This window comes from Stegastes partitus, unplaced genomic scaffold (genome assembly GCF_000690725.1).
Source record: "Stegastes partitus isolate 25-593 unplaced genomic scaffold, Stegastes_partitus-1.0.2 Scaffold162, whole genome shotgun sequence".
Classification (NCBI taxonomy): domain Eukaryota; kingdom Metazoa; phylum Chordata; class Actinopteri; family Pomacentridae; genus Stegastes; species Stegastes partitus.
This window is the reverse complement of record NW_007577893.1, coordinates 44,753-60,629: the sequence shown is the minus strand read 5'-3', so window position 1 is coordinate 60,629 and position 15,877 is coordinate 44,753. Positions and strand designations below refer to the sequence as shown.

Sequence of the window (15,877 nt, the reverse complement as noted above, 5' to 3'; positions counted from 1 at the left end):
GGTTATCAATGCGTACAAAGAGTTGTCAATGCGTACAGAGGTATTCGTAGTTGAAAAGTCTATGTATTCGAATAAGTGTTAAAAAATACAGACAAATCACCAGTTAAGAGTCGAGCGGTTTCACTATTGGCTGTCTTTTCACACATAGCTTTTGCTGCACTTCTACTGTGAGAGAATCTAAAACTGGTTCCTGTGTCCTGAGCTCAGGCTCACAGGATCATTGATTGTGGCTGCTACTGCTCTGCTGCTCTGTGCTGCTCAGATACTCTTCAGTTCCAGATTCTCTCACAGAATCTGCAACTAGTGACTTGTCTGTGTTTTTAGCATTTGTATTCAAATACGTAGACTTTTCAACTACGAACACCTCTGTACGCATTGACAACTCTTATTACATGTCCAAATTTTAATACAGGTGAGCAGAATTTTTACACATTTCAAAACCTGATTACAGACAGACAAATTGTGAGACGACTTTTGTAGATTCCCTTTTCGCATTGACAACTCTGTTACACGCCGACAAATCTCACTTCGGACGAACGGATTGTGATACAGACAGACAACTCTCACACACAAATAGTTTTGCTACAATAATGCCCCCACAGTCTAGAGTTTCCAATGACTCATTCAACTCTTAGAATTTTTGATTAAATCATTGAACCGTGTCTTTGTCACAAAACAACCAAGCATTGTGGCTCTTTCATAGATTACAGGCCTTCTAGTCATATGACAAAATCTGTCCCTTGCACTTTTTCACCGTAATTGGTATCAATTTGTTAGTCATCCACAAGCTTCTGGCAATTTCCTGATTGTGTCTTTGACCACTTCTCTAGACAGAATTGTTGCAGTTCAAACAAATACATTGGTTTTCTGACTAACTTGTTTCTTCAGCACAGTCCACAGATTCTTGATGAGCTTTAAGTTGGGACTTTGGGTAGGCTACTTGTAAACTGATTTAGTCATTTCTTTACCACTTCTAATGCGTGTTTGGGGTCATTTTCTTGTTGGAACAACCAACTGCGACCCAACCTTCTAGCTGATGACTTTACGTATTCCTAAAAAAAGGGGGAGGTGCTTCTCCTCCTCCATTATTCCATTTGCTTTATGTAAAGCATCAGTTCCACCTGCAGTATCACTGCCCCAAAGCACAATACTACAGCTACCATGCTTGACAGTAGGTATGCTGTTTTTAGGATTAAAGACTTCATCTTCTCTCCTGCAAATATATTTCTGGTCATTGTGACCAAATAGCTCAATTTTCATTTAATCTGGCTACAGACTGACTACTGACATTTAAAATGCGGTCTGCCTATAGTAAAGTCGATCATAGAAAACTCTGCTAATAGAAAACAGCGCATGTCGATAAAATTACTTGGCTTCAACTTGGGAAAATCTGACATTAGAGTGCCCTTTTCACTGGTTTCCCACAAATTTTTGATCGCACAAATTTGCTTGTGCAACCAACTGACCAACCAAAGAAAGTTGGTAGCACCAGTGCTACCAGTGGAAAAGTTAGTCTGGAGCCCCATATTGGAAGAAAAACATCAAATATATATTATTTTGATGAACAGTTATGAAATTGAAAAAAAGTGTCTGGGATTGTATTTACATTAAAAAAATGGACTGCTAGGAAAAAGGGTTTTGCAAAACTCAAGTTGGTACAATAGCACACTAAAAGTCTGCAGCTCCACTCTAAACCACACACAGTGTAGTATACACTGACTGAATGACTGTAGTGAATCTTTTTCAAGTAAAATAGGAAAAGAATGGATCCTTTTTTTAGAAGCTTGTCTATTTGTACCTTGCTTTGCAGGAGATAGTTCTGCTGTCTAAGCGAGTTGAGCTCTTCTGCACCTTTCTTCATCATTTGTAGCTCTTTCTCTTTCTGTGCCAGCTGGACTCCCAACTCCTCCACCACAGAGCTGTGCTCATCCCTCTGAAAGTAAAGACAACACCAGATTCAAATGGCTTTCGCAAACTGGGTTTTTAGGTTTTTGATCACCAAAGCTAGCACAAAGACAAGCATGTGCTAAAGCTGCAAAATGGTTACATTTCATATTTTTTATTTATCCATTTTTTCCATCCATTTTCTCCCGTTTATTCGGGGTTGAGTCGCAGGGGCAGGCGGAGCAGGTCATTCCAGACTTCCCTCCCCCTGATGACACTTTCCAGCTCTTCCTGAAGGGGTCCCAAGGCGTTCCCAGGCCAGCTGAGAGATATAATCCCTCCAGCGGGTTCCGGGTCTACCCCGGGATCTTCTCCCAGGTGGACGTGTTCAGAAGACCTCCAGAGGAAGCCTCTCCAGAGGCATCCGAATCAGATGTCCATACCACCACAACTGGCTCCTGTCGACATGAAGGAGCAGCGGCTCTACTCCGAGCTCCCTCCGGATGTCCGAGCTCCTCACCCTATCTCTAAGGCTGAGCCCAGCCACCCTGCGGAGGAAGCTCATTTCGGCTGCTTGTATCCGCAATCTCACTCTTTCAGTCATAACCCAAATCTTGTGACCATAGGTGAGGGTTGGCACATAGATGGACTGGTAAATTGCCTTGCGGCTCAGCTCTCTCTTCACCACCACGGTCCGGTATAGCTCCTGCATTACTGCTGATGCCGCACTGAGCTACCTGTCCACCTCGCGCTCACTCGTGAACAAGATCCCAAGATGCTTAAACTCCCTCGCTTGAGGAAGCAACTGCCGCCCCCCACCCGGAGGCGGCAATCCACCGGTTTCCGGAAGAGGACCATGGCCTCGGGCTTGAAGGTACTCATCCACATCCCTGCCACTTTGCAGTCGGCTGCAAACCACTCCAGTGCGTGCTGAAGGTCACGGTCTGATGAAGCCAGCAGTACTATGTCATCTGCAAAAAGCAGAGATGCAATCCTGAGGTCCCCAAACGGGACACCCTCCCGTTCGGAGATCAAGTTTGATATCCCAACTCCAGCACATCGAACAAATAGTCCACTATTTGGGTCCAGCCCTACTTAGGTGACCTAAATAAATCACAGCATTTGACCTTTTTGCAGTGCCCCAAGAAAGATGTCTTTAGTTCTTTGCATGAACAAAAATGTTTATATATTGCAAAAAAAAAATAAAAAATCTAACCCAAGAGTGCACTCTATGTTCAATAAACTGCAATCCAAATAAATGAACACTATCAGGTGATGCTGTTCCTAGCCAGCAAACCTACAGTCGACTAGCAGCATACTAGCAGTTACTACCCACAATTTTGGCCTCCTTGCTTCCCGTCGGAAGAAAACATTTTCGTAGAGAACAAGGCTGCAGTGCTACTGAGGGAGAAAATACACACAGAATTTAAAATACGGTAGCAAAATGAGTAGTCCCTGTTTTGGAGGTGAAAAAAGCATCTAGCCAAAGCTCATGATATACAGGCAGACAAGCACACAGTTTTCGACAGTCTAACTAATAATTTATCCCGTGTTAACCCAGGTATCTATGTATGCTAGCAGCTTTGAGCCAATATGCAAAGTTACTTAAATTATTGTTGTGATTGTTTAGCTGTGGCTGTGTTCATAACTTCAGTCTGCATTGTTAAGAGCATCATCTGAACTGTCAACCAGAAATTCAGTCTCACTTCCTGAGCACGAAGAGCAGCAGGGGAAGAAGCTGTAGACAAACTCTGTGTTACTTCATTTTCAGCCTCTAAGTGGTTTGTTCAAAATATTGCTCAAGTGATTGTTATTAATTTTTTATATATCTTTTATCTTAAAAAACAAAATCACAAAACAAGAGTACTGCTAAAGTACCGGCTTGTTAAGCAGCATCAGTAAGAGCAGCAGTGCTAATAAAATCTTAGTGATACTCATCCTTACCACCAGAGGCATGGCAACATCATGGGCTCTGTTGAAGGAGTATCTGTAAGTGACATCTGTGCTGTAGCTAGATTGTCATCTTTGCACACCTTTGGTCAGTTTTATCATTTTGAAGTGACAGCCCCTACGGTGGCCCAGTCTGTCCTTTCTGCTGGGTCTACCACACACTAGAGTGCTGCAGGTTAGACTCTAGTTTGGTGGCTGCTCTGTTGGACGTGAATAGATGTCCAATACTGTATGTGTTGTACTGAGTGAATAGGCTAAAAGAGAACAACATGTCTTGTCTAACTTCTGTTTCCTGAAGGACAGAAAGAAGGTACAACATCTGGTTGCCCTGCTGCACAGCTGTGCTCAGTGAAGAGCAGAAGTGAGGGATGACTGTAATGACAGGTGCCTATATATACGAGCAGGGCCTCACACACAGTGCTTAACAAATTTACTAGACCACCTGTCTCACTTGTTAAGCACTGTATATATGTAGACCATCCAGCATCATAAAGTGCTTTAATGTGTACTCAGCTCTTGACGTTTGAAATTTTGAAAAGGAATGAGGAATTTCAAACTGAGTTCACTTTTTTTATACCCAAGTTTGAGGCAGGTCACTTGGCTTCTCTGAGAAGTCAGAAATGAATCAAGCATAACACTCAACCATTAAAAAAAAATTTTGTTCAGGAATGCAAGTAACTAACAATTTGATATCCTAATCAAGAAATAATAACGTTCTTTACTATTTTTTCTAGTTTTTTGTAAAACAGTACATTTGAAAATTCAAGGATAAAAATAATAATTATATTTTAGCATTAAAATTCCATCATTTTGGTTAAAGAGCTTCTCCATACTGGTGAATTAACCATTACAGAAACATAAAAAATGATTTTGGTAATTACCAATGTTGTTAATTTCAGGCAGCTGTGGCAATAACCTTACATTGGGTGGTGGTCTAATGCATTTGTTAATTTAAATAAATGAATAAACACACGTAAATACAAATCAGTAAGGATAAAAAAAAATGATCTCAACCTTGACAAAAATTAAATAAGGAAGGTGCGTACAACCCAGAGGTGCATGGGTGGCAACTAGGGTGAAGCTACAGTACCATGGGGAGGGTAAGTGGCTGGCCAGGCCCGGGTTTCACCTGACTGGTAGCCCACACTGACCTCTCTCTACGTATACCTTGACATCAAGTATGTCAGAGCAGGCCGCCGGGAGGGCGGTTGGGGAGGAGGGAGGTTGTGGGGAACGGTATGGTTGTGGGTGTATGTGGAACGAAAAGTTGGTCTCTAAAAGGCAACCTGCAGCCTCCACCAGGGGAATCCTGTGGGTGTGGACGGTGGTGTCAAGTCTCCCAGGTAGCCACAGATTAGTGAGTCCTGGGAGATTTGCATGATAGTCATGGGGACGCTAAGGGGCTCCATTGCAAGGAGTGGAGCATGCTTGAGGTTTATTCAAGCAATTGAACATTTTTTTTTCATGTACTGTAATGGCAGTTTACATCTAATGTATTTAAGTGAAACTATCGAACATAAAGTGTCAATCGCCAGTGCACTGTCATCATTAATATTATTTTATTGCTCAAGGCTATGTTTCAAAAATGCAGCATTACAAGCTACTTTTGTTAACAAACAAAGCTGACAAAAATAAGGTGGCGACACACGTAACTGATGAGGCACTGAAATTCTATATCTCCACATAAAAAGCACAATATTGAGCTAAAACCAACCAAAAGTGTACATAGGTATATGCTGATATTCTATAGTAGCCTGATTTCCTTTGCAGGTAAATTTAATCATCGTAAACACAGTGAATGGCTGTGTATAATGCATGTATACTCTATTCTGATTCAGCACTTCTCCAATCGGAGGCCATAGATTTAATAACATATTTGTCCTGCTGCCCTCAGATGCTGCAGGTATTTATTACACTGAGGGAAACATTTTTCATACAGTCTAAAACAAGGGTGGACCACAGATTCTATTAGAATCACTCATATTTTTAAAGGCTATTCTTTGTCACACATTTATCATTAATCTTTGTTGTCGATTTAAGGTATCTACTGGCTGGAGTGATTAATTAAAGGGCTTAATTCACAGTTTCACCACACAGGGAGCATGTAATTTTATTCTCAGTGCAAAATCTAAGACTTGATGTCTCTCTTTGCATTGCCATTATTTAAATAAACCTCCCACCTATTTGCAACTCTATTCTCACTTGTTCATTTTATTTCATCAGAGGTTGAGAAAGTGAACTGTTCTAGAGCTACTTGGGCTAATCGTTAGACCACTAGTTAGTCTTAGTATAGCATTGTATCGTGCATTTAGCCTTTAAAATCAAACTGAAAATCAAACTGAAAATCTTTTTGTGGAGTTTAGAAAAACAGACATCAGGAGATGAGATGAAGGATTTCCTTACATTCGTCTGTGGAAAGTGCTGTGTTACTCGGGTTTCTTGAAGACCTCTGACTTCCTGGTGACTGCTGGTGTCTATCTGTTGTTGGAGGACGGCCACTAAGGACTGAACAGATGCCACCAGCTCACTGCTCACCTTCAGACTTGACTCTGCTGATCAAACATCGAAGATATTCAGTAGCTATAGATCAACCACACTGCTCCAAAACCGACACAACATGTTTTAGCATAAATACAAATTTATTCAGAAATACTGCAAACTCAAGTTCATAACAATATGACACATTGTTGCTAGTCCTTAATAACATCCAATATGTAATCGAACAAATGTATATTCCTTTTAAATGTGGACCGTTTTACAATTTATAAGTGTCATGAGAGACACAGACATTTTTTCTTTGATAATGCAGGCAGTTTGCTGACTTGCTATAACTGTTTGTTTGTGTGTGTCTGAGCCGCCAATTACCTGCAGAATTGTGGTCACCTTTTTCTTGGCTCTTAGTGGATTTGGCTCTTTGTGTGTGCTGTGGGAAACGGGAAACAGAGCTATGGGCTTTGGCTGTAGTAGTAGCTCTACTCATGCCCATCAGCCTGGGATTGACTGCTGTCCTCCCATCTATTCCCTTGCCTCTCACAGGAGCTGCAGTGGGTTTCCCCACTGAAGATGTAGAGGGTTGACAAACAGTGGAACCATGGGAGACCTGGTGGGAAAGTGTGCATTATTAGTCATGGTTATGTAATTTTGTGACTTTTCATGATTTTCATAATACACAATTAGCCCATTTAATATACACAGTTACCTTTTATATCATTTTCTCTATTTACCTTAAACTCTGGATAGGCTTTTTCAAGTCATCTGTGACATGTATCTTTTTAAAAGTTGTTCCTTATATACTGTATGGTATGCCTTACCCGTTGTTTCTTAACTTTACCAGCACGAGAGGTTGCGTAAGAAGAAGAATTGTTTTGATCCTGCATCAGCCTCTCTACTTCCTCCTTAATACTCCATGTTAGGTCATGCTTGGGAGGATCTGGGGAGCTGGACTGATGGCTAGCATATCCCCCAGCTCCCTTTACCCCTGAAACTTGGACAGACTTTCTTGGTTTCTTCAGTTGTGATTCTGTATAAGACACATCTGTCCTATCCAGGAAGCAGGATTCCTTTTCTTGGCTGAACTCCACAGCACTGCAATCAGACAATGTAGAATGAAAATAACAGTAAAACTTTTAAACTTTTAAAAAATGTTGTGTTGCTGTTCTAAATCAAAGTTTGGCAATGAAGAAATGTGTACTTTTTTATTTGCTAGATGCTAGAAAGTTCCCTCAATGTTTAAATGCGAAACAAATCCTTTCTGTACAGAAAATAATAGCGAAAACAGGGAAATCCCATGTCACTGCCCACAGACGTCATGGTTAGCATGGACATTTGCCCCAATGTGGTAACTTCAATTCATCAAATAGCTTTTTACAGGAAAATGATACCTTTAAGTACCTTTCACAAGATAGCTACTCTAGATGGCATTGCCTTGGCCTCCAGTTCTACTTTAAAGAACCTTGGAGTTATTTCTGACCAGAACATGTCATTCAATAGCCATATAAAACAAGTTTGTAGGACAGCCTTCTTTCATCTACGTAATTGAAAAAATCAGGAATATCCTGTCTCAGAGTGATGCTGAGAAACTAGTCCATGCATTTATAACTTCTAGACTGGACTATTGTAATTGCTTATCAGGATGTCCCAATAACTTTCTCAAAAACCTTCCTGATCCAAAATGCTGCAGACATGGTTCTGACAGGAACCAGTAAGAGAGATCATTTTTCTCCTGTATTAGTTTCTCTTCATTGGCTTCCTGTAAAATCCAGGATAGAATTTATAATCCTGCTTCTAACATAGAAAACTTTTAATGACCAGCTCCATTTTACCTTAAAAACCTTATTGTGTCGTATCATCCTAACAGAGCCCTTCGCTCTCAGACTGCAGGTCTACTTGTGGTTCCCAAAGTTTCCAGAAGTAGAATGGGAGACGGAGCCTTCAGTTATCAGGCTCCAGTCTTATGGAATCAGCTCTCAGTTTGGGTCCGTGAGGCAGACACCTTCTCTATTTTTAAGGTTAGGATTAAAACTTTCCTCTTTGATAAAGCTTATAGTTAGGGCTGCTCAGGATCACCTGAACTGTCTCTCAGTTATGCTGCTATAGCTTTAGACTGCCGGGGGATTCTAATGATGTACTGAGCTCCTCTCCTCTCCTCTCTCTTCCTTCCATACAGTTGTAACCACCATTACATGTCACTAACTCTGTGTTTCCCCTGAGGTCCTGTGCTTGTTCTCCCTGCAGACGTCTCTGGATCAGGAGCTTCACGTCTCTGATCTGCAGCCGCTGGCCTAACCGACTCCCAAAATATTTATATTCATACTTATTGCTCTGTTCTATTGCTTGCTTCCTTCCTACTGTTGCTGACCGCTTGTTCAGAGGGAGTCCTAAGGCAATTTTGGATTGTTGGGTTCTCTGTTTAAATTTGTAAGGTCTATAGCTTACCATGTTAAGCGCTGTGTGATGACATATTTTGTAAACTGCACTATACAAATAAAATTGATTTGACTTGACTTTGCTAATTAAATGTAAACAGAATATACATTGACGGTTCAATGTCTGCCAATCCTACCAAATAATGCTGACACATATCAAGCAGCAACTATACTTTCAGTTGTAGGTAATAATAAAATGGTCTTGTTTATGTAGACATATTAGTCCAGTAGTACCCTACTGATCTCTGCACTAAGTGTTACTTATACACACACTTTACCATCTATGCCTCACCCATTATTACATGTTCTGTTTTGCTGCAACAGGGTTAACATCTTGAACTTAAAGGTAATGTTTTTGGTCATCCTAAGTAATGCTGAATTCATGTGAGTGAGACAAACGTGAACAATCAGCTCAGTAGTCTGTTGCCATTTTGTCTTTCCTTTGGATAATTCCAAGAATGACAGTGCTAACCTGACAGGTTGGAGAGTGAAGCCTCTAATTTGGTCCTTCTCTGGTCGGATGGGCCTCATTAGTTCTTCTGCAGTCGGTAGCTCTAATTACACACACAAAATAAAAATGAAAAAATAAACATAGATTAGAAGTTAGCACTGTTGCCCCACAGTGAGAAGGTTCTGGTTCAAACCTGCTGGTGGGTTCAGTTCTTTCCCACCATTGCCAACCGCTTGCTCAGAGGGAGTCCAAAGCCTACTTTGGATTGTTGGGTTTTCTGTTTTAATTTGTAAGGTCGACAGCTTACCATGTTAAGCACTGTGTGATGACATATGTTGTGAACTGCGTTATACAAATGAAATTGAATTGAATTGAATTAAGGGAATGAAGTGCATGTCCAAAAGGGGCTTTTGTGTTAGACCTGTGACAGAGGTGGGCTCTGTGAAAAGATGTGACTTTAGGTTATAATATATTAATATGCCAAAGTTGTGCGTTCTCACCAAAAAGACAGTGCTCCAACAGCAGTAGTCGTAATGTTGCAACTGCTTGTAGCAACCTAAATGTAGTCGTGAAAAAAGTCGATGTTGATAACAAGTACAAAGTGTGTGCCAGCAGGACTGAAGTCTTCAGGCGTCGATTTAGACTGTCTGAACTTATCACTGAATTTATCAGAGCATGATGTAATATGGTATTGTGACAGGTGTCAAGGATACACTGGCTGCGTTCCAAATTTCAGAAAAAGAGGCTGCATTTCGCAGAGGTCTGTGGGATTCAGGTTTTGTAGACCAGTACAATATACAGATTGACAGAATTTGTTCACCAGTAGCAGTGTTGAACAAACAGTAAGAGCACTGTTATAGCAGCAGGGTAGTGTCTGACCTGACTCATTGGTAGAAGCAGGCTGAAGAGACAGTCGGGCATGTTGAGGAGGGGAGGATGGAGACACAGGTCTGTTGATTCCCTCCCCTTCCACAGATGAATATTGGTGATTATAGTCATCTGAAACCTCCACAACATGGACCTGTCTGTAGGCCTCCTGAAGCGCCTCCATCTCAGAGCCTCCACTTTGCACATATGAGTGGCCTGTACACAAAAAAGATTTTGTGTGCTCTGTATCAAACTACAGTGCAGGATGAAACTTAAATGATCTTATGAGGAAGCTACAATCAATTAGGGATTTATTCAACATATGTCCTTCTGATCACTAGGTTTACCTACTCTATATGATCACCACCCATTATGTGTTTTGCTTACACAAAACCAGAGTTTAGATTATGATGAAGCCCTGTGCTTAAAATGCTTTATATTGAGTGGAAAATCTAGTCAGATCTTCGTTTAAGTTACAATTATGAACAAACACAATATATTTTAACTATTGTATACATGACTCAGACATTGCCAGTGTAGGTTGGAAATGGTCTTTGAACTCCTAGGCTAATGGCATCAACAAAAGCTAACTGCAGTAAGGAGGAGATTGGTGGTGTTTAATAGAGCTATTTTCATTTTGAGTTTGCCATTTACAAGATCCATCTGCTGATATGAGCCAAGCCTATAATAAAATGACAGAAAACTTGGAACCAGAAAGGGTTATCAAGTCATCTCAGACATTTTAGAATTTCATCAGTCCACATTTACACATAGATGAATTCCTTCACCCTTCTCTCAAACCATCTGTTATCTCTGTCCAGAAAGTGGACACTGCTGTCCTCAAAGGAGTGCCCATTATCCTTCAGATGCAGGTGGACTGCCCTGTCTCATCCTGAGGATCTGGCTCTCCTGTGTTGAGCCATGTGTTTTTGTAGCTATTGTTAGTCTCCCTTTAGACAAGTCTATTTGATTTGTATTTAAGCTCCCAGGACTGAGAATAAACCGAATTGAAAAAAGGCACAGCCTACTAACATGAAAACATCAACTAAAGGTGTGGTACAGTGGACGGCGCATCATGGTTCTGAGCTGCTTTGCTGAACAGTTTGACAAGAATTTAATGTAATTTTTGTGGTATTGGTTTGAGCACATTTTGTTTGTCCATACCTGTGACTCATATGAACATCATATCACAGTTTCTCACCAACTAATTCTGAAAACCTGGTAACTCTAAAGTCTTCAAATATTTTTTCTTGTCATTGAATACGCTACCAACTCGCAACATCAAATGTCATAAACATACACTTGTTGCAACTAAAACATTGATAATGTTTGTATCCTCAGCTAAAAATGTAATACAATGATATCTTTACCTTTTAAGTATTTTACCAGATCAGGAGGCTTTCAATAAACTTCACCACAGTCATTTTGTAGAGGAAACTTAACTACATGCAAAATGCTGGAAACTGTTGTGTTACGTGTTAAACGCTATGAACAACACTTTTTTCAATTTGGACAAAAACTTTTTCAGCTCTCATGTATGACTAGAAACTGTTGTCACCAAGCATTAAAAAACATGGATGCCAAACATTAAAGTTTCTTCTCTGTACATTGGACATTTTTATTATTTAAAACAAAATAAATAAATAAATAATTTGTTGCAACAAAGTAATCCTGTTTATGTTAAGATTACAATACATTATATTGTCTGGTAGTTGTTTGGTTCCATTTTTTATGTTATTGGATGACACTCGGGCTGCAAGGTGGCACAGTTGGTAGCACTGTTGTCTCGCAGCAAGAAGGTTGTCGGTTTGCGTTCCGGTGAGGGTACCGGCTCCATGTTCTCCCCGTGCAGCGTGGGTTCTCTCCGGGTTCTCTGGCTTCCTCCCAACACAGTCCAAAATCATGGTTAATTGGTGATTCTAAATTGTCCGTAGGTGTGAATGTGAGTGTGCTTGGTTGTCTGTCTCTAAGTGTAGCCCTGTGATAGACTGGCGACCTGTCCAGGGTGTCCCCTGCCTTTGCCCTAAGTTGGTTGGGATAGGCTCCAGCCCGGCCCCGCGACCCTAGTGAGGATTAAGCGGTGCATAGATAATGGATGGATGGATGACACTCTTCTTGTGTGTTAGTTACCTTTGTCTAGTGATCCTTCTGTGTCTTTTTTTTTGTAACCACCATCATCATCCAAAGAATCATAGAGAGAAACTGAGACAAACGTTAAGTTAGAGTGGCATAAACAACTATCTAGACTTTAATGTGAACTTATACTAGAGACACATTTGAATGAGATACAGATATAGTACATTGTTGCTAAGAGTCTTATTAATGCCTTAGCATTTAATGGTATATGGCTTTTAAGACTGTGTGAACTATCAAACTCTATTTCACATTGTTGTTGAGTGACACATGTGCCCATGATCTCAGTGAAATGCTTTTCTTACCTCTGGCAAGAATTGCAGACATTTTACACTTCTGAAACAACAGACAGACAACAACATAAATTAGTACACCGTGTGGCAAGATGTCAGTTTGTGATCATTTAAAATAATCAAAGATAAAGTTTAGAGAATGTCATCATGTATTATAAAGATGACCTTAGCTCTGCAAGCCAGCATTGTGGCACTATCCAGCATGCTGCAGTCTAACAATCAATGCTGCCTCTTGACCAGGTTGTTATTGAAAATGAGAACCAGTTCTCAATTAACTTACCTGGTAAAATAAAGTTTAAATAAATAAATAAACAAATTGACTTCCAACACATTAGCCTGCTTTCAGGAACCTTGACCTGTCTGACAAACAGTTTCATCCATTTAGAGTAAAAGGCTTTGATGCTGTAATGCAATCATCACCTAATCATATTTAGGTCTATACTCTCTACTCTGGTGTATCAACTGTCTAATTAGAGTTGAGAGCCAGCAACTTCATGACTCTTGGAAAGTGGTTGTCACCGCAGCAGAGAGGTGTCCATTGGGCATAACAATAAAATCTCCAAGAGTTTGTTTTGAGCAAGGAAATTAGTTTTGAGCAATGAGCCAAAACACTACTCAAGGCTTTGTAAAGGGTGTTTGACCAAGAAGGAGAGTGATGGATTGCTGCATCAGATAACCTGAATTTCAGAAGAAGAAATTGTGGGAGACACCCTCACTATACAACACTACACTACTATACTACTGTACTGTTATACAACAATAACACTGAGAAAGCTATTTTTTTGGAAAACCAATTCAAAATATAGTGTATGTCAACTCATTTAAAATACTAATCATAGTGGCAATCTTAAATGAAAGGCCACCAACCAGTTTTCATACTTGCAAGCAAAAAGCCTTGAACACATGGGATTACAAACTGCTCCGAAGTTATCACCTGACTGAAGTTCCAAATTTGAAAATTACTAAAGTAATTGAAATGATGTTGTCACATGGTCATATGTGATCTTTTACACTCAGATTTTGACGACTGTTTCAATAACTAAGGCCCTAACTTATCTAAGAATACTTCATGAGTTCAACAGTTATAGATTCAACTACAAACCTCCTCCAGTGGCTCTTTCATATTCTCCTCATCTTCGAAATCTTCACTGTAGTGTGGGGAGCCTGTGAAGGCTGAGAGAACAGACCTGATTGAGACACAGAGAGACACAGCAACATTTGCTCAGAGTGTATCATCCTTACCTGGAGACTCCCTGATGGTCTCTGGGACTCTGACCTTGCTTTGACCATCACTCTGCTCCATCACTTCCTCTGCTTTCCTGTGGGGTGAGGTGGGGTAGTGGGTTGTCATTAAACTGAAGTCACAACCCTGAGCTTTAAGAGCACAGTAGCAGCAGCAGCAAAGACACTGACCCCATAAACAATACATCCATTTTATTCCTAAGCCCAATTCACACAGAATTATTATCACAGCAGGAAGACAGGAAAAAAAACATTTTACAAAAATTCCTTAACTCTACTTATGATGAGTAAAAGCCATCATCAAATTACAGAAAGCATTTTCTAACAAACTGAAAAAAATCAGGAAAATCAAAGTGGACCTTCACAGAATAGAATGTGTAACATTGCTAGTTCTGAAAAGCCACTAAAAGTGACAGCTTTGTTTCTTTCAGACACACAAGTTTCACGTTAATATTCCTCACGACTTCATTTAAATATGACAGGACATTAACAGGAGGAGCTGCATGGTGGCAGGTGTCAAGTGAGAGAGAGTGGTGTGGAAAGACAAGAAAGAGAGAAAGAGAGAAAGTGGGAGTACAATTTTAGCATAGGAGTTTAAGAATGTTTTTGCATGTGGCCAAACCCCCCATCCAGTCAAGCACTGTACAATGTACAGTACAAGGGTTATGGTAAAAGAAAATACTCAGAAAATCTGAACACACAAGTGGATGACAAGTACCTTCGAGAGGAGTAACAAAGCCCTAACTAGCACAACATTCAAGGAAAATAATTTTCTTATTTACTTCCCACTAGTGTGGCTATCTTGGCACTATAGGCCATGGTAACATTGTGTGCTCCACCTCCACCATCGAGAGTTGGGGAACCAAGGAAGAGCACAGACCAAAGTATATTTGAGCAACTTCCCCTAAGTCCCTACTGTTTTCCAAAAGAATCATTTTGGTATAAATCATTTTAAATGTTTGTTTTCATTCTGACTGAAAGTAAACTGAGAAACTAGATGTCTGAACAGCCACTTTGCTAACTTCATTAGGGATCTGCATTGGAGAATGCTTGCCAGTTGACCCAGTCACCTGTATGTTCATCAGAGTGCTGGTTTGTTTCCACATGCGAGGCAGTGAGTAGTGTTACAATACTGTATGTGTAAGACACACAGATTCCAGTTTGTTCATGTTAATGATGGTTCTTCCAGCTGTACCAGAGTTACTTATGGAGTTCCACAGGGTTCTGTGTTAGGATCAGTATTATTTACTCTGTACATGCTTCTGTTAGGCAACATTATTAGGAAGCACTGCATACATTTCCATTGTTATGCAGACAACACCCAGTTATATTTATCTATGAAGCCAAATGAAACCAGTCAGTTACTCAAACTCCAGGCATGTCTGAAGGACATTAAGGTCTGGATGACCTGTAACTTCCTTTATTTAAATTCAGACAAAACTGAGGTTATTGTATTTGGCCCTAAACACCTCAGAAACTCACTATCTGACCAGACAGTTAGTCTGGATGGCATCGCCTTAGCCTCTAATTCCACAGTAAAGAACCTCGGGATTACTTTTGACCAGGATATGTCCTTTACATTCCGTATATAACAAACATGGTGGTGGTCGGAGGGGCCGTAGGCGCAGAATTGTTCTGTGTGTATGTGTTGGTGCTGGAGATGTTGGTGCAAACCAGATATCCAGCACATAAAATGGCTTTTTACTTGCTATAACAGCTTTTACACATTGATTAGACTGAATTCCACAGCTGGGATTTTACTAATCCATGGACACATGGAGATATTTCCAAGTCTGGCATCAACAGGTCCCAGACCCCTAATGACTGATCTGCTCTAGAGTACTTCTACACTTCTTAACTGCAGGAGGGGTATAAAACTGTTTGGCTGTCTGCATACCTGAGGTCAGTGGCGATGGTAGAACCTGTTGAGTCCAGGTCTCTGTTCAGCTTGGAGTAATTTATAGTTGACAAAGCTCCCACCTCAAGCTGGGCAAAGAACCTGGCCTTCTCCTCTTCTTCCTCCAGTGTGTCCAAGCCCATACTGGTCATGTTCACAACTGGTGCCATACCTGAGAGAGAGAGGGAGGGAGAGAGAGGGAGAGGGAGAGAGAGGGAGAGAGAGAGAGAGAGAG

General features: G+C 40.6%; 1 protein-coding gene across 1 annotated transcript in view; it reads right to left on the bottom strand.

Moving 5' to 3' along the window:
* The window catches only part of cep162 (centrosomal protein 162), a 38,801-nt gene that overhangs the window by 11,883 nt on the left and 11,041 nt on the right, over nt 1-15,877 (bottom strand). Inside the window, exons 5-15 of the mRNA XM_008279518.1 lie at nt 15,643-15,814; nt 13,746-13,822; nt 13,606-13,676; nt 12,516-12,546; nt 12,208-12,279; nt 10,090-10,293; nt 9,232-9,313; nt 7,146-7,419; nt 6,700-6,934; nt 6,238-6,386; nt 1,799-1,933 (exon numbers count right to left, since the gene is read on the bottom strand). Of these exons, the coding sequence (XP_008277740.1) occupies nt 1,799-1,933; nt 6,238-6,386; nt 6,700-6,934; nt 7,146-7,419; nt 9,232-9,313; nt 10,090-10,293; nt 12,208-12,279; nt 12,516-12,546; nt 13,606-13,676; nt 13,746-13,822; nt 15,643-15,814 (1,502 nt within the window). The remainder of the gene's footprint in view (nt 1-1,798; nt 1,934-6,237; nt 6,387-6,699; nt 6,935-7,145; nt 7,420-9,231; nt 9,314-10,089; nt 10,294-12,207; nt 12,280-12,515; nt 12,547-13,605; nt 13,677-13,745; nt 13,823-15,642; nt 15,815-15,877) is intronic.